This window comes from Thamnophis sirtalis, unplaced genomic scaffold (assembly GCF_051295495.1).
Source record: "Thamnophis sirtalis isolate CommonGarterSnake01/CBP01778 unplaced genomic scaffold, rThaSir2_p1.2 scaffold_2, whole genome shotgun sequence".
Taxonomy (NCBI): Eukaryota; Metazoa; Chordata; class Lepidosauria; order Squamata; family Natricidae; genus Thamnophis; species Thamnophis sirtalis.
This window is the reverse complement of record NW_028261382.1, coordinates 47,721,257-47,742,182: the sequence shown is the minus strand read 5'-3', so window position 1 is coordinate 47,742,182 and position 20,926 is coordinate 47,721,257. Positions and strand designations below refer to the sequence as shown.

The 20,926-nt window shown below is 44.6% G+C and overlaps 2 protein-coding genes and 1 long non-coding RNA gene across 3 annotated transcripts in view; 1 reads left to right on the top strand and 2 right to left on the bottom strand.

Annotated features, from left to right (window-relative positions):
* Positions 1–3,502: 3,502 nt before the first annotated feature.
* On the bottom strand, positions 3,503–5,460 carry LOC148048756 (cystatin-like). The gene is made up of 3 exons (XM_087703453.1): positions 5,245–5,460; positions 4,371–4,493; positions 3,503–3,580 (listed from the first exon to the last, which is right to left on the bottom strand). Exons 1-3 carry the CDS (start codon positions 5,458–5,460, stop codon positions 3,503–3,505), a joined length of 417 nt encoding a protein of 138 aa, XP_087559579.1.
* Positions 5,461–7,182: 1,722 nt separating this feature from the next.
* On the bottom strand, positions 7,183–9,137 carry LOC148048755 (cystatin-like). The gene is made up of 3 exons (XM_087703452.1): positions 8,922–9,137; positions 8,048–8,170; positions 7,183–7,260 (listed from the first exon to the last, which is right to left on the bottom strand). The coding sequence occupies exons 1-3, from the start codon at positions 9,135–9,137 to the stop codon at positions 7,183–7,185; spliced, it is 417 nt and encodes a 138-aa protein (XP_087559578.1).
* Positions 9,138–13,388: 4,251 nt separating this feature from the next.
* Positions 13,389–20,926, top strand: part of LOC148048754 (uncharacterized) — a 43,412-nt gene continuing 35,874 nt past the window's right edge. The window contains exons 1-2 of the long non-coding RNA XR_015695353.1: positions 13,389–13,513; positions 14,303–14,545. This is a non-coding gene — a long non-coding RNA (uncharacterized LOC148048754). The remainder of the gene's footprint in view (positions 13,514–14,302; positions 14,546–20,926) is intronic.

Below are 20,926 nucleotides of genomic sequence, written 5' to 3'. Positions count from 1 at the left end.
TAATTTAATTTATCAATGGAACTGCAGATAGATAATCGGAATTTGGCATCCAATCTCACCTCCTGATTCCCTGGAAGTTGTTCACATTTTTGGAATGGCAGATTCCAATGTATCCTTATACATGTTGTTTCCACCAACTCCACCGTAAGATGGTATTCGTCCCTAGTACCCACCTGGATTGAAAAAGGAGTATGTGGTCTTTTAATCAATTACAAAACATGATCAGCTTCATCAGTTTCAACCAGGAAAATACTTAACGCCTCGAGAGCAGCAAGAACATCAGTTCAAGCGGAAATATTTTTGTATCAGATACAAACAGCAGAAACCATGTCCTTTAAGCCACGATAACCGTCCCTCCCCTAGAACACCCCCTAAGCTCCCCCCAGCATCCCCAAACCCCTCTATTAAGAGCTCTGGTGGCACAGTGGTAAAATGCTGGATTGCAGGCTAACTCTGCCAACTGCCAGGAGTTCAATGGTGACTCAGCTCAAGGGTGACTCAGCCTTCCGTCCTTCCGAGGCCGGTAAAACAAGGGCCCAGATTGTTGGGGGCAAGAGGCTGATTCTGTAAACCGCCTAGTGACACTGTGAAGCGGGATATCAGTCTAAGTGTCCTTCCTTCCTTCCTTCCTTCCTTCCTTCCTTCCTTCCTTCCTTCCTTCCTTCCTTCTTCCTTCCTTCCTTCCTTCCTTCCTTCCTTCCTTCCCCTCCTTCCCTTCCACTTAAAATGCAGTATTGCATCCTTATTCTTCCCACTCCTAGCAGTTCAATCCAGACCTGCTCGAGGTTGATTCAACCTTCCGTCCTTCCGAGGTTGATAAAATGAGGACCCAGATCTAAGCATCAAACAAGATGCGGACTTTGTAAACAGCTCAGAGAGGGCTGTAAAAGCATCGTGAAACAGTATATATCTCTAACCGCTCTTCCTATTGCTTCCAGAACAATTCCCAGCCCTTTGGTACTGGAAGGATACAAGAAGCTGCCCCCCTACCTCCCCCCGCCCCACCAATAAACCTCCCCATCTGCAGACAAACACCTGCGACTGCGCCTTCAGAACACACAACACCTTGAAACAGTTCGCGCTCTTAGGTCTGCGCCGATTGTATATCTGCGTGGCGAAGGCGACGGCATCCGCCACCCCCGGATGAGTGAGGGGCAAGTCCGAAAGACCCTCGGGGAGCAGGAGGGGCAGCTCCGAGGAGAGCACCAGGAGGGGGCCGAAGAGGCAGAAAAGGGTCGGGACATGCAGCTGGGAGCGCATTATGGGGCTGGCAGAGAGAGGCAGCCGCGGAAGCAGACCGACCTCCACGGATTTGCCTTAGATCTGCAGGCGCCTCAGGTGGCAGCGGCTCACACCTGCGCGGAGGCCACGCCCATTCTCCAGAAGCCCCGCCCCAAGGCTGGACCATCTCTGCTTCGCACGTGCTCGCCGCCCCTCCGCGCTTTAGGTTCCCCTTCAGTTCCAACCCCCCCCCCCCCCGCCTTGTTGAAGCAAGGGCTGAAGTCGGTGAGTGGAGGGCGGGGGAGACAATTGAGTTATTACTCGCGGACTGCTGCAAAACCTCTTCACTCCTGCTGGTGTATTTCCTAAGCTTCACGTGGACAATGAGGATGGAGAGGAAGCCTCCCCTTCTATAGCTGTTGCTCAGCGTCTCCTCCTGCTAGTTTTCAAGAAGCTTTCAAGAAGAGACCGGGCTGGCCATCTCTCAGAAATGGTGTAGGGTTTCCTACTTGGACGGCATGGGTGGGGTTGGACGAGATCCCATAAGACTAGATCCTATAAGATCCTTTCCATTAATCTGTTAGCGTTATTATGTTTTTCCTAAGCAGAAGCGTTCTCCTGTATAGTGAAATATCAAGGCAATTTCAGGGGGTTTCAATTCAATTCTCTATAATGTCTCGCTTTGGGTTCCCCTCCGGCCCAATTCTCCCCCCCCCTCCTCGTGACTCCTCTCCCTTAGGCTGAATTGGAGGTGGGGGGGGGGAGAGAGAGTTGAGTTACTATTTGCGGTCTGCTAGAAAACCTCAGAGCTCCTGCTAGTTGTGTATTTCCTGAGCAGAAGCCAAAGCTCCACGTGGACAATGGGGATGATGGGAAATCCTCCCCCAACTAGGATTGTCGCCCCCTCACCAAAGCCACGGAGATGAAGCTCCCCCACCCCTATATGGACGTTACTAAGCTTCTGCTCCTGCTAGTTTTCAAGAAGCTTTCAAGAGGAGACTGGACTGCCCATCTGTCAGAAATGTTGTATGACAGTGGTTCCCAAACTTGGCGACTTTAAGACTTGTGGACTTCAACTCCCAGAATTCTCCAGCCAGCAGAGCTGGCTGGAGAATTCTGGGAGTTGAAGTCCACAAGTCTTAAAGTCGCCAAGTTTGGGAATCACTGTTGTATGACATTCTTGGGAAGGGGGAGGTTGGACTAGATGACCTACAAGGTCCCTTCTGTTAATCTGTTAGCCTGGTTGTGTGTTTCCTAAGCAGAAGCGTTCTATTGTATAGTGAAATATTAAAGCAATATCGTTGGTTTTCAATTCAATTCCATTGAATGGAAGAGATCCGTGTCTGTGTTTTATTTTATTTTGTACACTGAAGAGGGCATTTAATTTCGTTGTATGAGGAGCCATGACAACAAAGTAAACTACTGCAACATAAGCAAGGCTACATTTACGCAAGTGGAAAATGAGGAATGGGGGGGGCAGGATGGTCTCCCCCTCCCCAAAGCCCCGGAGAGTAAGTCCATCCCCTCCTGGAGAGTTTACAGCCAAGGGGCATCTTATCATCTTCCTGAATAGATGTGCGTGGGATATGGACCTTGGGACGTATGTGAGAAATCTAAAGGAGAAAATCCGTGGAGACAATTTATGGGAGGGAGGGGTTTCAAGAAACAGCATTAATTTTGTTAAAAATGTTAATTGTAGTTACCAAAAAGAAAACTGTCAAAGGCATCCAACAGTCACAGCTAAAGTTTCCAGAAATTTGGAAAAGAACCAAATTTCTTCCTATTCAGCATCGGGCAGCTGTTGCAGTTCCCACCAAGGATGCTTCAGGGGTCTCTGATGGCCTCTCTTCCTCCCAGGTGGGACACTCATGGGTTAAAAAAGACCACATGGACGGCATTGGACAAAGCATTGTGTCTTTGTTCTGTGGGTGTCAAAACCTGAAGGTTGGAGAGGATTTTGACAAGAAAGGGAGACAAGAGATATAATGCTGATAGCTTTATTAAGATTGATTAATAGAATGAGTCAAATATTGATTCTTCTCAAAGATGAACATGATAGAAAAGAAGAGAAGTGGAATTAAAGGCCTCCCTGGATGTCAAGGAACAATTTCAGACACTCAGAAGAGGTGAATTTGGGCTGAAACAAACCGTCTCATTCCTGATTTGTGTCAGAAGAAGCAAAGCTTGGTGTGAACTCAGATTCTACACCAGAGGTTGCACGGCTGCTGGACAGCCTCAGAATCCTTCGCCTGAGCCGAAGAGGTTCCTTTGGAGGTCCAGATCAGACACAGAAGTTGTCCATGGTGAACATTCCATTCTTCTTTGAGCGGTTATTAACTTTAAAGGTGCAGGTTCGTATCTGGAAGCAAATGAGAGAGAAAAACAGAGTCAGATGGGACCTTGGAGGTCATCTAGTCCAACCCCCTGCTCAAATAGGAAATCCTGTGCCATTCCAGACAAACATTTCTTGTATTTCTTCATTAAAATGTCCAGTGATGGAGAACCCACAACTTCTGGAGGAAAGCAGTCCCTTGATTAATTTTTCTCGCTGTTAGTAAGTTTCTCCTTAGTTCTACGTTCCTTCTCTCCTTCATACGTTTCCATCCATTGTTTCTCATCTGGCCTTCTGCTGCTTTGGAAAATAAGTTGACCCCCCCACTCCTCTTTCTGGCAGCCCCTTAAATATTGGAATATGGTTGTCCTGTCTCTCCTAGTCCTACTGAATTCCTGCAACCGTTCTTTATATGTTTTTGTCTCCAGCTCCCTAATCCTCCTTGTTGCTCTTCTCTGCCCTTTTTCCAGAGTCTCAACATCTTTTTTTTAATATTGTGGCGACCAAAACTGGCTGTGATATTCCAAGGGTGGCCTTATCAAGGCATTATAAAGCAGTGCTACGATTTCAGGTGTTCCCATCCATTGATTCTTATCCTGCCTTCAGGTGCTTTGGAGAATAGGTTGACCCCGTTTTCTTTGGGGCAGCCCCTCAAATAGCAGACACGGCTAATGTGTCACCCCTAATGTTTTGAATTGAAGCCATCCATGAAAATAATTAAAACGTCCTTTTGCAGAGGTGGCTGCTGAGCTCAGACAAGGCAGGTTTGTTCAAATAAACCCCAAGTGGATAATCGGACTTTGGCATCCAATCTCACCTCCTGATTCCCTGGAAGTTCCTCACATTCCTGGATCTTCTTATATGGCAAGCGACCGGCCTTCTTTTCACATGTTGTTTTCACGAAGTCTACCTTAAGATGGAGTTCCGTCAAAGCACCCACCTGGATTTAAAGGTAAGTACGTGGCCTTTTAATTAATTAGAAAACATGATGGGCTTCATTGGTTGCAACCAGGAAAGGACTTTATGCCTTGAGAGCAGCAAGAACATCAGTTCAAGCGGAAATATTTCTGTACCCGATACGAACAGCAGAAATCATGTCCTTTTGGGCCACGATAACCGTCCCACCGCTAGGACTCCCCTAAGCTTCCTTCAGCACCCCCAAACCCTTCGAGCCCAGGTGGAACAGTGGTTAGGCTAACTCTGCCAACTGCCAGGAGTTCAATCCTGTCTGGCTCAAGGGTGACTCGGCCTTCCGTCTTTCCGAGGTCGGTAAAACAAGGACCCATATTGTTGGGGGCAAGATGCTGATTTTGTAAATCGCTTAGAGACGGCTGTAAAGTGGGATATAAGTTTAAGTGTTATTCCTCCCACCCTTCTTCCCTGTCGGCCTCCCTCCCTCCCAGTGGTTAGATGGCAGGCTAATTCTGCTGACTGCCAGAAGTTCGATCCCGACCGGGTTAAAGTTAACTCAGCCTTCCGAGGTGGCTAATATGAGGACCCAGATGGTTGGGAGCAAGAGACCAACTCCGTTAACCACTTAGAGATGGCAGTGAAGGACCATTAGGCGGTATATAAGTCTAACTGCTCTTGCTATTGTTTCAAGAACAATCCCGAGTCCTTTGGATCCTATTCCAAGGATCCAGCAAGGCTGCCCCCCTTCCAAAAAAACCTCCCCACCTCCAGGTACACACCTTGTACTGCGCCTTCATAAGGCTCAGCACCTTGTAATAGTTGGCGCTGTCACTTCTGTCCTGGTTGTATTGCTCCACAGCTACGGCGAGGAATACCTGCACCTCCGGATCAGTGACGGGCGTGTCGGAAAAATACCCGAGCAGCTCCGGGGACAGCATCAGGAGGACGCTGAAGAGGCCGAGAAGCGACGGGACAGGCAGCCGGGAGCGCACCATGGGGCTGGCCGGAGAGGGTTCCACCACAAAAGCGCGTAGGACAAAATCGCGCTCGACAAAAGCGCGCTGTGACGTCATCACAGCGCGACGAAAAAGATCGAAAAAATGTAAAAATAAAGCTAAAACCTTCCCCTTACCCCCCCAAACCTAACCCTAAACCTAACCCTAACCCTAACTCTTAACCTAACCCTAAACCTAACCCTAAACCTAACCGTTAAAGTAACGAAAAACGGAACGGTAACCCTTATCCTAACCCTAACGCTAACGCTAACGCTCTAAAGCTAACCCTAACCCTTACCCTTACCCTAACCCTAACCCTAACCCTAACCCTTACCTTTATGTGAATCGGCTTGCTTTAATTTAATTTTTATTAATTTTTATTTGAATTTTTCGATCTTTTTCGTCGCGCTGTGATGACGTCAAAGGCGCGATTTTGTCGATCGCGCTTTTGTCGTCCGCGCTTTTGACGGGTCACGGCCGGAGAGAGGGTCTCTGGCAGGCGGCGAAGCAGACCGACCTCCACGGATTTGCCTTAGATCTGCAGGAGCCGCAGGTGGCAGCGGCGCTCACCTGGGCAAAGGCCCCGCCCATTCTCCAAAAGCCCCGCCCCCGTGGCTGGACCTTCTCCGCTGCCCAGGTGCTCGCCGCCTCTGCGCGATTTTGGTTCCCCTTCGGTTCCCTTCTCCCCCATAGTTGAGGTTAGGTTAAGTCGTTGGAGAGGGAGGGGGGGGTCAGCTGAGCTACTACTCGCGGTCCGCTAGAAAATTTCCCCGTTCCTCCTAGTGTATTTCCTAAGCAGAAGCCGAGGCTCCACGTGGACAATAGAGATGCGGGGAAATCCTCCCCCAACCACTATTGTCGCCCCCTCCCCAAAGCAATGGAGAGCAAGTCCCCCCTCCCCCATGGAGAGTTAAGGGGCATCTTGGCATCTTTCTGAATAGATGTGCGTGGGTTAAGGAGGTTGGGGTGTATGTGAGAAATCTAAAGGAGAAAATCCGTGGATACATTTTATGCAAACGAGGGAGGGAGGGCGGGGGTCCAAGAAACAGTATTAATTCTGTTAAAAATTGTTGATTTTTGTTACCGAAAATAAAACTGTCAAAGGGATCCAGTAACCACAGCTAAAGTTTCCAGAAGTTTGGAAAAGAATCAAATTCCTTCCCCATTCAGCATCTGGCAGCTGTTGCAGTTCCCACCAAGGATGCTTCAGGGGTCTCTGATGGCCTCTCTTCCTCCCAGGTGGGACAATCATAGGTTAAAAAAGACCACATGGACTGGGAAAGCTCAGGGAAGACCCCCATCCCCCCCCACTCTGGTCAAAGCAAAGTCTTCCTTGGACAAACAGTTGTGTCTTTGTGCTGTGGGTGTCAAAACCTGAAGGTTGGAGAGGATTTGGACAAGAAAGGGACACAAGGGATATAATGCTGATAGCTTTATTAGGATTAATTAACTGAATAAGCAAAATATTGATTCTTCTCAAAGATGAACATGATAGAAAAGAGGAGAAGTGGAAGAAAAGGCCTCCATGGATGTCAAGGAACAATTTCAGACACTCAGAAGAGGTGAATTTGGGCTGAAACAAACTGTCTCATTCCTGATTTGTGTCAGAAGAAGCAAAGCTTGGTGTGAACCCAGCTTACACACCAGAGGTTGCTCGGCTCGGCTGCTGGACACCCTCAGAATCCTTCGCCTGAGCCGAAGAGGTTCCTTTGGAGGTCCTGATCAGGAACAGAAGTTGTCCATGGTGAACATTCCATTCTTCTTTGAGCGGTTTTTAACTTTAAAGGTGCAGGTTCGTATCTGAAAGCAAATGAGAGAGAAAAACAGAGTCAGATGGGACCTTGGAGGTCATCTAGTCCAACCCCCTGCTCAAATAGGAAATCCTGTGCCATTCCAGACAAACATTTCTTGTATTTCTTCATTAAAATGTCCAGTGATGGAGAACCCACAACTTCTGGAGGAAAGCAGTCCCTTGATTAATTTTTCTCGCTGTTAGTAAGTTTCTCCTTAGTTCTACGTTCCTTCTCTCCTTCATACGTTTCCATCCATTGTTTCTCATCTGGCCTTCTGCTGCTTTGGAAAATAAGTTGACCCCCCCACTCCTCTTTCTGGCAGCCTCTTAAATATTGGAATATGGTTGTCCTGTCTCTCCTAGTCCTACTGAATTCCTGCAACCGTTCTTTATATGTTTTTGTCTCCAGCTCCCTAATCCTCCTTGTTGCTCTTCTCTGACCGCTTTCCAGTCTCAACATCTTTTTTTAATATTGTGGTGACCAAAACTGGCTGCGATATTCCAAGGGCGGCCTTATCAAGGCATTATAAAGCAGTGCTACTATTTCAGGTGTTCCCATCCATTGATTCTTATCCTGCTTTCAGGTGCTTTGGAGAATAGGTTGACCCCGTTTTCTTTGGAGCAGCCCCTCAAATAGCAAACACGGCTAATGTGTCACCCCTAATGTTTTGAATTGAAATCATCCATTAAAATAATTAAAACGTCCTTTTGCAGAGGTGGCTGCTGAACTCAGACAAGGCAGGTTTGTTCAAATAAACCCCAAGTGGATAATCTGACTTTGGCATCCAATCTCACCTCCTGATTCCCTGGAAGTTCCTCACATTCCTGGATCTTCCTATATGGCAAGCGACCGGCCTTCTTTTCACATGTTGTTTTCACGAAGTCCACCTTAAGATAGAGTTCCATTGAAGCACCCACCTGGATTTAAAGGTAAGTACGTGGCCTTTTAATTAATTAGAAAACATGATGGGCTTCATTGGTTGCAACCAGGAAAGGACTTTATGCCTTGAGAGGAGCAAGAACATCAGTTCATGCAGAAATATTTCTGTACCCGATACAAACAGCAGAAATCATGTCCTTTTGATACACGATAACCGTCCCACCGCTAGGACACCCCCTAAGCTTCCTCCAGCACCCCCAAACCCTTCGAGCCCAGGTGGCACAGTGGTTAGGCTAACTCTGCCAACTGCCAGGAGTTCAATCCTGTCTGGCTCAAGGGTGACTCGGCCTTCCGTCTTTCCGAGGTCGGTAAAACAAGGACCCAAATCAGCATGAGGCTGATTTTGTAAATCGCTTAGAGACGGCTGTAAAGTGGGATATAAGTTTAAGTGTTATTCCTTCCACCCTTCTTCCCTCTCAGCCTCCCTCCCTCCCTCCCAGTGGTTAGGTGGCAGGCTAATTCTGCTGACTGCCAGAAGTTTGATACTGTCCGGCTTAAAGTTAACTCAGCCTTCCGAGGTGGCTAATATGAGGACCCAGATGGTTGGGAGCAAGAGGCCAACTCCGTTAACCACTTAGAGATGGCAGTGAAGGACCATCAGGCGGTATATAAGTCTAACTGCTCTTGCTATTGTTTCAAGAACAATCCCGAGTCCTTTGGATCCTATTCCAAGGATCCAACAAGGCTGCCCCCCCTTCCAAAAAAACCTCCCCACCTCCAGGTACACACCTTGTGCTGCGCCTTCATAAGGCTCAGCACCTTGTAATAGTTGGCGCTGTCACTTCTGTCCTGGTTGTATTGCTCCACAGCTACGGCGAGGAATACCTGCACCTCCGGATCAGTGACGGGCGTGTCGGAAAAATACCCGAGCAGCTCCGGGGACAGCATCAGGAGGGCGCTGAAGAGGCCGAGGAGCGACGGGACAGGCAGCCGGGAGCGCACCATGGGGCTGGCGGGAGAGAGGGTCGCTGGCAGGCGGCGAAGCAGACCGACCTCCACGGATTTGCCTTAGATCTGCAGGAGCCGCAGGTGGCAGCGGTGCTCACCTGGGCGAAGGCCCCGCCCATTCTTCAAAAGCCCCGCCCAATTCCTTCCGCATTCAGCATCTGGCAGCTGTTGCAGTTCCCACCAAGGATGCTTCAGGGGTCTCTGATGGCCTCTCTTCCTCCCAGGTGGGACAATCATGGGTTAAAAAAGACCTCATGGACTGCATAGCCCAGGGAAGACCCCAATTTCCCTGGATGTCAAGAAACAATTTCAGACACTCAGGAGAGGTGAATTTGGGCTGAAGCAAACCGTCTCATTCCTGATTTGTGTCAGAAGAAGCAAAGCTTGGTGTGAACTCAGCTTGCACACCAGAGGTTGCTGGGCTGCTGGACACCAGATCAGGTACAGACAGTGATTTCCAATTTCTGTGGAGGGCCGGATAGAACTTTGAAGTAGCAGTTTTGTTTCTGGAATGGAATGAAAGAGAAAAACAGAGTTGGAAGGGGCCTTGGAGGTCATCTAGTCCAACCCCGTGCTTAAGCCGGAAACCCTGAACCATTCCGGTCAAATGGCTGCATCTTGAAAACCACCAGTGATGGAGCACCTACAACTTCTGGTGGCAAGCCATTCCACTGATTAATTGTTCTCACTGTCAGGAAATTCAATTCCACGTTGCTTCTCTCCTTGATTAGTTTCCACCCTTTGTTTCTTGTTTTACCCACAGGTGCTTTGGAGAATAATTTGACTTCCTCATCTTTGTGGCAGCCCCTCAAATATTGGGACAATGGTATGTCTCCCCTATTCCTTTGTTTCATAAAACTAGACATGCCCAATTCCTGCAATTGTTCTTCATATGTTTTAGCCTCCAGTCCCCTCATCCTTTTTGTTGCTCTTCTCTGGGCTCTTTCCAGCATCTCAACATCTTTTTAATATATTGTGGTGACCAAAACAGGATGCAATATTCCATGTATGGTCTTATCAAGGCCTTATAAACTGGTGCTACTATTTTATGTGTTTCCATCCATGGCTTCTTGTCCTGCCTTCAAGTGCTTTGGAGAATAGGTTGACCCCTGTTTTCTTTGGGGCAGCCCCTTCAATAGCAAACACTGCTATTGTGCCACCCCTAATGTTTTGAATTGAAATCGTCCATGAAAATAATTGAAATCCCTTTTGCAAAGGTGGCTGCTGAGCTCAGGTAAGGCAGGTTTATCAATTAATTTATCAATTAAACTACAAATAGATAATCAGAATCTCACCTTACATGTGATACTCAAACTGTCCTTTTTACATGTTGTTTTCTCAAAGTCCACCGAAAGATGGTATTCATCCCTAGTGTCCACCTGGATTTAAAAATAAGTACATGGCCTTTTAATTAATTAGAAAATATGATCAGCTTCATTGGTTGTAACCAGGAAAGCACTTTATGCCTTGAGAGCAACGAAAACATCAGTTCAAGAGGAAATATTTCTGTATCCGATACGAACAGCAGAAATCATGTCCTTTTGAGCCACGATAACCGTCCCTCCATTAGGACACCCCCTAAGCTCCCTCCAGCACCCCCAAACCCTTCTATTAAGAGCCCTGGTGGCACTGTGGGTAGACTGCAGCATTGCAGGCTAACTCTGCCAACTGCCAGGAGTTTGATCCTGACTGGCTCAAAGTTGACTCAGCCTTCCATCCTTCCAAGATCGGTAAAATGAGGACCCAGATTGTTGTGGGCAAGAGGCTGACTCTGTAAACTGCTTGGAGGGTTGTAATGCTCTGTGAAGTGGTATATAAGTCTAAGTGCTATTTAAGTGGCATTGCTATTTTTCCTTCCTTCCTTCCTTCCTTCCTTCCTTCCTTCCTTCCTTCCTTCCTTCCTTCCTTCCTTCCTTCCTTCCTGTCATAATGCAGTATTGCAGGCTGACTCTGCCCACTGCCAGCAGTTCGATCCCGACTGGCTCAAAAGTTGACTCAGCCTTCCGTCCTTCCAAGCTCTGTAAAATGAGGACCCAGATTGTTGGGGGCAAGAGGCTGACTCTGTAAACTGACACTGTTAGAGACACTGTGAAGCGGGATGTCCTTCCTTCCTTCCTTCCTTCCTTCCTTCCTTCCTTCCTTCCTTCCTTCCTTCCTTCCTTCCTTCCTTCCTTCCTTCCTGTTATAATGTAATATGGCAACTGACTTTGCCCACTGCCAGCAGTTCGATCCTGACTGGCTCAAGAGTTGACTCAGCCTTCCATCCTTCCAAGGTCGGTAAAATGAGGACCCAGATTGTTGGGGGCAAGAGGCTGACTCTGTAAACCGACACTGTTAAGAGACATTGTGATCTTTGAGATATGCCGATATCAAAGATCATTCAAATGAGAGATATAAACGAGACTGGAAAAAATGGATTGACTATATACAAAATAAATACGGGACTAAGAAATTCCAGTTAGCCTATGCTTAAGATTAGTAATGATTTAAACTGTTAAAAGATAGTTCAGTAAGAAGAAGCTAAGGTCAATCTAGAATGTCATTAATTTCTTTATTTCTTTTTTCTCAATAGATTTTAGACTGTGTTAGTCAAAAATCCATACCGGGTACGGGTTCTGGGAAGTCGGGGGGGGGGGGGAAGGAGGAAGGGGGGTGGGGGGGTGGAGGGAGGGAGGGGTACACACAACAAAAAAAATTGTACTTCAATGTCTTAATGATTGACAAATGATGACATATTTGTGTTTTGTTTTTTTAAAGAAAAATAAAAAAGTTCTGTTTAAAAAAAAAAAGAGACATTGTGAAGTGGGATGCCCTTCCTTCCTTCCTTCCTTCCTTCCTTCCTTCCTTCCTTCCTTCCTTCCTTCCTTCCTTCCTTCCTTCCTTCCTTCCTTCCTCTTAGAATGCAGTCTTGCAGGCTAATTCTGCCCACTCCTAGCACTTCAATCCTAACCTGCTGCACGTGGACTCAACCTTCCCAAGGTTGATAAAATGAGGATTGAGATCTAAGCCAGTGTTTCTCAACCTTGGCAACTTGAAGATGTCTGGACTTCAAGTCCCAGAATTCCCCAGCCAGCGAATGCTGGCTGGGGAATTCTGGGACTTGAAGTCCAGACATCTTCAAGTTGCCAAGGTTGAGAAACACTGATCTAAGCATCAAACAAGATGCTGACTTTGTAAACAGCTTAGAGAGGGGCTGTAAAGCACCATTGAAGCGGTATATAAATCTAAGCCCTCTTGCTATTGTTTCCAGAACAATCCCGAGTCCTTTGATTACTCCAGCGGTCGAAGAGGCTGCCCACCTAACTACTCCCCCCCCCCACACACACAACAAACCTCCCCACCTCCAGACACTCACGTGCGACTGCGCAGTCACAACACGCACCACCTTGGAATTGTTGGCGATGTTACAACTGCGCAGGTTGAGGCAGAAAAGGCTCGGGACAGGCAGCCCGGAGCGCAGCATGGGGCTGGCGAGAGAGAGGGAGAGGGTGGCCGGCAGGCGCGGAAGCAGAGCGGCCTCCAGGTATCTGCCTTAGACGTGCAAAGGAGCCGCAGGTGGCAGCGGCGCGGAGGCCCCGCTCATTCTCCAGAAGCCCCGCCCCATGACCGGAGCCATGTTAAGAAAGGTGTCTAAAGTGAGACATGGTCTCGCTTAGCCAAGGGAATTGTGGTTTAATGGTGGCTTGTAAGACGAGGTCTGTCAGGGAATTCAGCAGCCGGGGTCTGAGACACTCAGACGAACTTGTAGTTTTATATAAATCAATATATTTTAGATCGAAACTAGAGAGTTCAGGCCCAACAGGAGCCTCGTGAGGTAAATCCACCCAGCGGGAATTCCCTGAGGTAAATTACAGAGCACCAAAGGTGAAAACGGCGGGGAAAAAAGGAACCGCCCCCTTCGCGCTCACAGCACCAATCACAGTTCAGATTTCCCGATGGACAGCTCTCCTCCACCAATTAGCTACAGCGGTGGGCTCTTACTCATTGCCCAACCCTTCACTGCTCCAGGTGTTCCGTTAAACACAGGTGGGCCTTGACTTGCGGCCACAATGGAGCCCATTGTTTCTGTTGCTAAGCGAGACATTGGCTAAGGGGGTTAGTGCAGCTAGTCTTCGACCTACAACCACAATTCAGAATGCCTGTATGTCAAGGACTGCCTTTATAGGAGCTATTTTTATTTATTTAGGGTTTTTTGAGCCCCCCCCCCCATTTCAACACGAGGTGACTCTAGGCAGCTTGCAAGGTTACATTTGTAATTTTAAAATGTAAAATTACACTGTAATTTTTTTAAAATTACAAAGGATAAAGCAATAGAAAAACACGTATAGAAGAACATTGGACTCAAATTTCTGTTGCTGAGGGAGACAGTTGCTGTGAGTCTTTTGCCCCATTTTATGACCTTTCTTGCCACCGTTGTTAAGTGAATCACTGCAATTGTTAAGTTAGTCACAACAGTGGTTAAGTGAATCGGGCTTCCCCATTGACTTTGCTTGTCAGGAGGTCACCAAAGGGGATGACATGACTGTGACCGTCATAAATGTGAGTCGGTTGCCAAGCGTCTGAATTTTGATTATGTGGTTGTGGGGAATGCTGCAATATGGTTATGTGCCTGAGAATCAGCCACAATTCATTTTTCCCCAGTGCCATTGTAACTTTAAACGGTCATTAAATGAATGGTTGTAAATTGAGGACCATCTGTAGGGGGTTGGACTAGAAGACCTTCAAAGTCCCTTCCAACTCTTGTTCTATTCCAAAGCTGTACAATTGTAAGCTGAGGACCACCTCCTTATTTCTCTCCTGGAATTTCACGGATAGGAAGCCAAGGAGGCTGGAAAACAGAATAGAATAGAACAACAGAGTTGGAAGGGACCTTGGAGGTCTTCTAGTCCAACCCCCTGCTTAGGCAGGAAACCCTACACCACTTCAGACAAATGGTTATCCAACATCTTCTTAAAACACCGGAGAGAAGGTGATGCAATGAAGGGATGCCAGCCCTTCAAGGTAGGCCAGGTCAGGAAACAGACCTAGATTCACTACTGGAGTTCCCAGTGTTGTAAGGGGTCTGAATTGGGGTCCTGGGTGGTGTATACAATTTTCTTATTTTTAAACTAGCAAAAAAAAAAAAAGCTTTCTTTTTGTCCTTCCTTCTGATCTCCTTGCAGGGCCTTTTCTGAGGTTCCGGGCAAAGCAATTCATTGACTTTCAAAATGATAAATGATTCAGGCTGGCTCAAGGCTCCAGGTGGTTGAGAGCCGATCCATCACTTGACCCTTGCCTGCTTCGGTCTCCTCGTTCCTTCGTCGCAAGTCCAGGAAGTTGGCTTATGAAATTTGCAGGGCCTCTCCAAGCCATCCATAGCTATTGCACCATTCCCTCTGGGGTTGTTCTGCTGCATTCTCTGGCAGGTAAGAAAGGAGAAAGAAGAGAAACTAGAACATTCATTGTCTGTGGTAAGAAGAAGGAAAGATGTTTAAGCTGTTTCATGTTTATGATGTTCAGTGATTTCTGTCCTTGCTAATTGGCCTCGTTTCCTCCTCATCTCTGCAGAGTACAGAGAAGAGAAACAAAGAGGATTAGGGGGCTGGAGGCTAAAATGTATGAAAAATGGTTGCAAGAATTGGGTATGTCTAGTCTAGGGAAGGGAAGGACTGGGGGTGATATGATAACACTCTTCCAATATTTGAGGGGCTGCCACAAAGAAGAGGGGAGGGTCAACTTATTTTCCAAAGCATCTCAAGGCAGGTGCTTTGCAAGCAACAGATAGAAACGAATCAAGGAGAGAACCAACCTAGAAATAAGGAAACAATTTCTGACAGTGAGGACAATTAATCAGTGGAACTGCTTGCCACCAGAGGTTATAGGGGCTCCATCACTGGAGGCTTTTAAGAAGCGACTGGACAACCGTTTGTTCAGAATGGTAATGGATTTCCTGGAAGTTCCCTTCCACCTCTTTACACTGCCTTTAAAAGCAGTCCTCAAGTTACAACCATTTCATGGCCAATTCAAAGTTACAATGGCACTGAAAAGAAGTGATTTACAACCAGTTCTCATTCAACCATTTCCACATCCCCATGGTCACATGATCATAATGTGGTTGCTTGGCAACCAGCATGTATTTATGACCATTGCATCAGCCCGGGGTCATGTGATCACCATTTGCAATTTTCCCCCATCAGCTTCTGACCAGCAAAGTCAATGTGTGAAGCTAGATTCGCTTACTGACCATATAATTCACTTAACAGCTGCAGGAATTGGCTTAATCATGACAAAAAAGGTCAATTTGGGCACAACTCACTTAATGACCATCATGCTTAGCAACAGAAATTCTGATCCCAATTGCGGTCATCAAGAACTACCTGTAGTTCTTTCAACTTTTTACTAAATTAAATATCAATTTAAATAGCAATAATACATTCTGGGTTAGTGCACTTGAGATTGTGATTTTATGTTATTTCAAAATGACTGGATTAGTTCAATATAATAGCTATTTTGCACCTGTCTTTCGCAGTACTCTTTTCAAATTTGGATACTGTCCCCTTTGTAAACAAATTACTAGTCTACATAGGCAGATTATCTATATAGAATCTCTAATCTGTGGTCTCCAAGCAGAAATTAGGTGTCCAATTCAGCCATTCCACTCAATGCAGATGCCACACTATCAGCCCCTTCTACCACAAAGATCCCACAGGAGAAGAGCGGTCTGGACAACCGTGGGATCTGGCAGGGTGAGAGCTGTGAACCATAGACACAAAGCTTTTGCTGTGACCCAGCATAACAGATATAGCGCCCTTGCTGACCTTAATGGGGACACTAAAGAGACGGGTCAAGGTAATAATAATGACTCAAATAAGTAGGGGATTGTGGTCCAAAATGAAGAAATTACTTCAGAAAGGCGAAATGGGAAACCGGGTATCACACATCAGTCGCACAAGAAGAGCAAGGTATGCAAAAGAGAAGTCACCTTCTGATTGGTGATTCAATCATAAGCGATGTAAATTTAGGAAAGGAGATGGAGGTTTTGAAAGAGGTCAGGTGTTTGCCAGGTGCAGAGACAAGAGGCGTATTCTTAAGATAGTTAAGAATGCAAGTAAGGACTGTGACGTTGATGCTATTATACATCTTGGCACATATGATCTGTCCCAAAAAGATGTTATTTCTGTGCAGAATGATTTCCAGAGCTTGGGGTATGAATTTAGTAGTATATTCTATTCCTCCAGCTGGACAAAGCAAAGTCTTTCTTGGACAAGCCATTGTATCATTATGCTGTGGGTGTCAAAACCTGAAGGTTGGATGGAATTTGGATAAGAAAGGTAAACATGCTGGAACATCATGATAATGGCTTTATTAGGGTTAAGGAACTGAATTTGCAAAATATTGATTCTTCTCAAAGATGAAAAATATAGAAAAGGGGAAAAGTGCAAGAAAAGGCCTCTCTGGATGTTGAGGAACAATTTCAGAAGAGGTGAATATGGGCTGAAGCAAATTGTCTCATTCTTGATTTGTGTCAGAAGTTCATCAGAGGTTGCACTGCTGCTGGACACACTCAGAATCCTTAACCTGAGCAGAAAAGGTCCTTCAGATATCGGTACAGGAGGAGATTGCAAAGTTCGGCGGAAAGTGGTGTATAACGTTTAAGTTGTAGATTGGTTTCTGGAAGGGAATGAGAGAAAAACAGGGTTGGAAGGGATGTTGGAGGTCATATTGTGGCGACCAAAACTGGATGCAAAATTCCAAGGGTGGTCTTATCAAGGCATTATAAAGTGATGCTACTATTTCATGTATTCCCACCCGTTGCTTCTCATCCTGCCTTCAGGTACTTTGGAGAATAGGTGTTCTTTGGGACAGCCCCTCAAATAGCAAACACTGCTATCCTGCCCCCCCCCCCCCCCCGCCGCGCTTACTGTTTTCAATTGATCCGTCCATGAAAATAATTAAAATCCCCTTATGGAAAGGTGGCTGCTGAAGCTTAGATAAGGCAGGTTTTTTTCTTTTTCTTTTTTCTTTTTTTTTTTTTCCTATACAATCACATGTTTACTGTGCAACCGAGGCATATAACATTGGGTAATAAACACAGCCCTCACTTTTATAGAAAATGCCCCCTACAATACAAACCCAATATACCGCCTTAGCCCACCATACACCCTCTTTCATCCCCCTCCAACTTTCATTCTTCCTTCTCTCATACCCCTCTACACCTACTTCCCCTCCCCCTCTATCTAACCCTAACCCTATCACTCCCTCTCTTAATCCATTCCCTCCCTTCCTTCTCCTCCTCCTCTCTCTCACCCTCTCTACTCTCCTCCTTCTTTCATTCAGCTCCTCCCTTCGGTATACTTCTATTACTTTCCAATATATTCAGTTTGTTCTGTTTTGACACTAACATTAAAAAAACCACAGTATACAAGTGCAATCATGATATAAAATTTAACACATTATATTTCCCCCCTCCCCCCCTCCCCCTAGATCCCCGCCTCCCTTCCCTCCCCCCGACTTCCCAGAGCCCATACATGGTATAACTTTTTGACAATCACAGTCTAAAATATCTCTACATTGAACTCAGCTTCTTGCTGTTACCCAAATTTTTAACAATTTAAGTTATTACCAATTTTAAGCATAAGCTATCTGGAATTTCCTAGTCCCGTATTTGCTTTGTATATAATCAATCCATTTTTTCCAGTCTCGTTTATACCTCTCATTTGAATGTTCTTTAAGATATGCTGAAATTTTTGCCATTTCGGCTAAGTTTGTAACCTTCAAAGTCCATTCTTGAATTGTAGGCAGGTCTTTCTTCCTCCAGTATTGCGCCACCAAGAGTCTTGCTGCCGTTATTAAGTACAGAACCAAATTAATCTCTACTGCTACAAAGTCAATACATATACCTAGTAAAAACAGTTTGGGAGTGAATTTTATCCTTTTTTTGAAGATATTTTGCAGGATCCACCAAATTTTTATCCAAAATGCCTTAACATTACAACATGTCCACCATATATGAAAATACGTAGCATCAAAAGAACCACATCTCCAACATTTAGGCTGAACATTTGAATACATAGAAGCAAGCTTTTGGGGATCTAAGTGCCATCTATAAAACATCTTATAAAAATTTTCTCTCAAATTTTGTGCTTGTGTAAATTTTACATTTCTTACCCATATTTTTTCCCATGTGTCCAGCATTATAGGTTCTTCAATATTCTGAGCCCATTTTATCATACAATCTTTAACCATTTCGGTTTCTGAGTCCATCTGTACTAATACATTATATATCCTCTTTATGTGCATTAAACTTTGATCTCTTATTTGTTTAAACAAGTTATCCTCAGCTATTACAAAACCTATTTTTTGGTCTATTTTCCACCTGGCCTGTAGTTGGCCATACTGAAACCACGTTTGAACTACCTTCTCTTTTTTAAGTACCTCTAAGGATTTTAATTGCAACATCCCTCTTTCTGTAATAAGAAGTTGTCTATAAGTGATTCTATCGTGTTTTTGTTCTATATTCATATTTTCAATTGCATGTCTAGGAATAGCCCACATGGGCAATTTGTCATTTAGTTTATGTTGATATTTTTTCCAAACCCGCAATACGGCATTTCTTAAAATATGATTTTTGAAATTCTTATCCAGTTTTTTGTTAAATAACAAGTAAGCATGCCAACCATATACCAAATCATGTCCCTCAATATTCAATATTTTGTCATTGGTTAAATGGATCCAATCACTAATTGCAGATAAAGCCACTGCATCATAATATAATTTTAAATTTGGTAATTTCAATCCTCCTCTTTCACGTACATCTTGCATTATTTTCATCTTAACCCTCGGCTTCTTTCCTGCCCATACAAATTTGTTGATACCCTTCTGCCATTCTAAAAGATTCACATCTCTTTTGAGTATTGGTAACATTTGAAACAAAAATAAAAATTTTGGTAAAATATTCATTTTCACTGCCGCTATCCTTCCCAACAAAGATAAATGCAGTTTCTCCCACCTTTTCATCTCCATTTGTATACTATGCCAGAGTGGTTCATAATTATGCTTGTATAATTTCCCATTTGAAGTTAAAATATTAACTCCAAGATATTTGACTTTTTTAACAACCTCACATCCTAACATCACTCCCAATTCTTCCTTCTGTTTGGTATTCATATTCATTGCTAATATTTTGGTTTTTCCTAAATTGATTTTAAATCCAGAGACTTGACCATATTGATTAATCGTATTCATTAAAACCTTACTGGATTCCTGCGGTTGTTTCAATATTATAACCAAATTGTCCGCAAAAGCGCGGACTCTGTATTCTTGCTGTCTGATCTTGATCCCTTTTAAAGCATCCAAGGCCCGTATCTTATTCAGCAATACTTCCAAACAATAGTGGGGACAAAGGACAACCCTGTCTTGTACCTTTTTCTATTTGAAAGGAATCTGTTAAACTTCCATTAACTATAATTTGGGCTTTTTGCTGCTGATATATTGCACCAATTGACCTTAAAAAGCCATCTCCTATCTGCATTTTTTGCAGTATCTTCAACAAGAATTGCCAATTGACTCGATCAAAGGCTTTCTCAGCGTCCAAAAATATGAATGCAGCAGGGATTTGATTATTCTTTCCCAAGTATTCTAAAGCATTAGTAATTAACCTGACATTGCTCTTCATCTGTCTGCCCTGTATAAAACCTGTTTGGTCAGTATGTATCAGTTGTTGGATAACCACCATTAGCCTATTTGCTAATATTTTGGTAAAATTTTTATAATCTACATTAAGTAATGAAATAGGTCTATAATTTTTCGGCTGAGTAAGATCTTGGTCTTCTTTGGGTGTCAACGATATGAACGCTGTCTTCCATGAAGGGGGCACTTTACCTTCCGATTGAATTTTATTAAATAATTCTCTAAGAGGTTCTACCATTTCTAACTGTAAGTTTTTATAGTAAACGGCTGTTAAGCCATCTGTACCTGGTGCTTTCCCTAGCTTTAATTGTTTGATTACCTGCAGGATTTCCCCAGAGGTTATTGGTTGGTTCAACCTATACTTATGTTCTTCGCTAACTAGGGGGATTTTCTCTTTATCTAAGTATTTATTTATATCTAAGTCCCTAATTTTGTCCCCTTTATACAACTCTGTAAAAAATTCTCGAAATCCCTTTTGGATCTCTTCCTGCTGAAACACTTCCTTCCCTCTGTAACACAATTTGGATACATTTCGAATTTTCCTTTTTTTCCTGATCTGATAAGCCAACCACCTACCGGGTTTATTTGCATTGCAGAAAGTATTATGTTTAGCATATAATAAACTGGTGGCTACCTGGTCAGAGATCAGCATATCAAATTGAGATTTTAATATGGAAATTGCTTCTTTAGTCTTTGTATTACCTGGGTTCAATATTAATTCCTGCTCTTTCCCTTTAATTTCCTCTTCCAATTCTTTACGTTTTTGCCCTTGTTTATGTCTATGTATTTTGTTTATATTTATCAATACTCCTCTCATATAGGCTTTGCTTGCATCCCATACATATTCCATAGGTGTACCCTTATTCATGTTAAAAACAAAGTATTCAGATAACAATTTTTTATAATCATTAACATAGTTTTCATATCTGAATAAATTTTCATTCAGCCTCCAGGACCTTCTAGTCTGAACTACCCTTCCCAGCTCCATCCAAACTGGGTTATGATCCGAAAGGACTCTGGCCGTAATCTTTGTCTTCTTCACCCTAGAAAGTAAATCATTAGTAATTAATATAAAGTCGATCCTTGAAAAAGATTGATGTCTGTCGGAGAAGAAGGTA

Coding starts and splice junctions, on each gene's coding strand:
- LOC148048756 (XM_087703453.1), bottom strand. CDS start 5,460: ATGGTGCGCTCCCGGCTGCCTGTCCCGTCGCTTCTCGGCCTCTTCAGC. Junction 4,494..5,244: donor TTATGAAGGCGCAGTACAAG/GTGTGTACCTGG, acceptor CTTTAAATCCAG/GTGGGTGCTTTGACGGAACT. Junction 3,581..4,370: donor AACTTCCAGGGAATCAGGAG/GTGAGATTGGAT, acceptor ATTTGCTTCCAG/ATACGAACCTGCACCTTTAA.
- LOC148048755 (XM_087703452.1), bottom strand. CDS start 9,137: ATGGTGCGCTCCCGGCTGCCTGTCCCGTCGCTCCTCGGCCTCTTCAGC. Junction 8,171..8,921: donor TTATGAAGGCGCAGCACAAG/GTGTGTACCTGG, acceptor CTTTAAATCCAG/GTGGGTGCTTCAATGGAACT. Junction 7,261..8,047: donor AACTTCCAGGGAATCAGGAG/GTGAGATTGGAT, acceptor ATTTGCTTTCAG/ATACGAACCTGCACCTTTAA.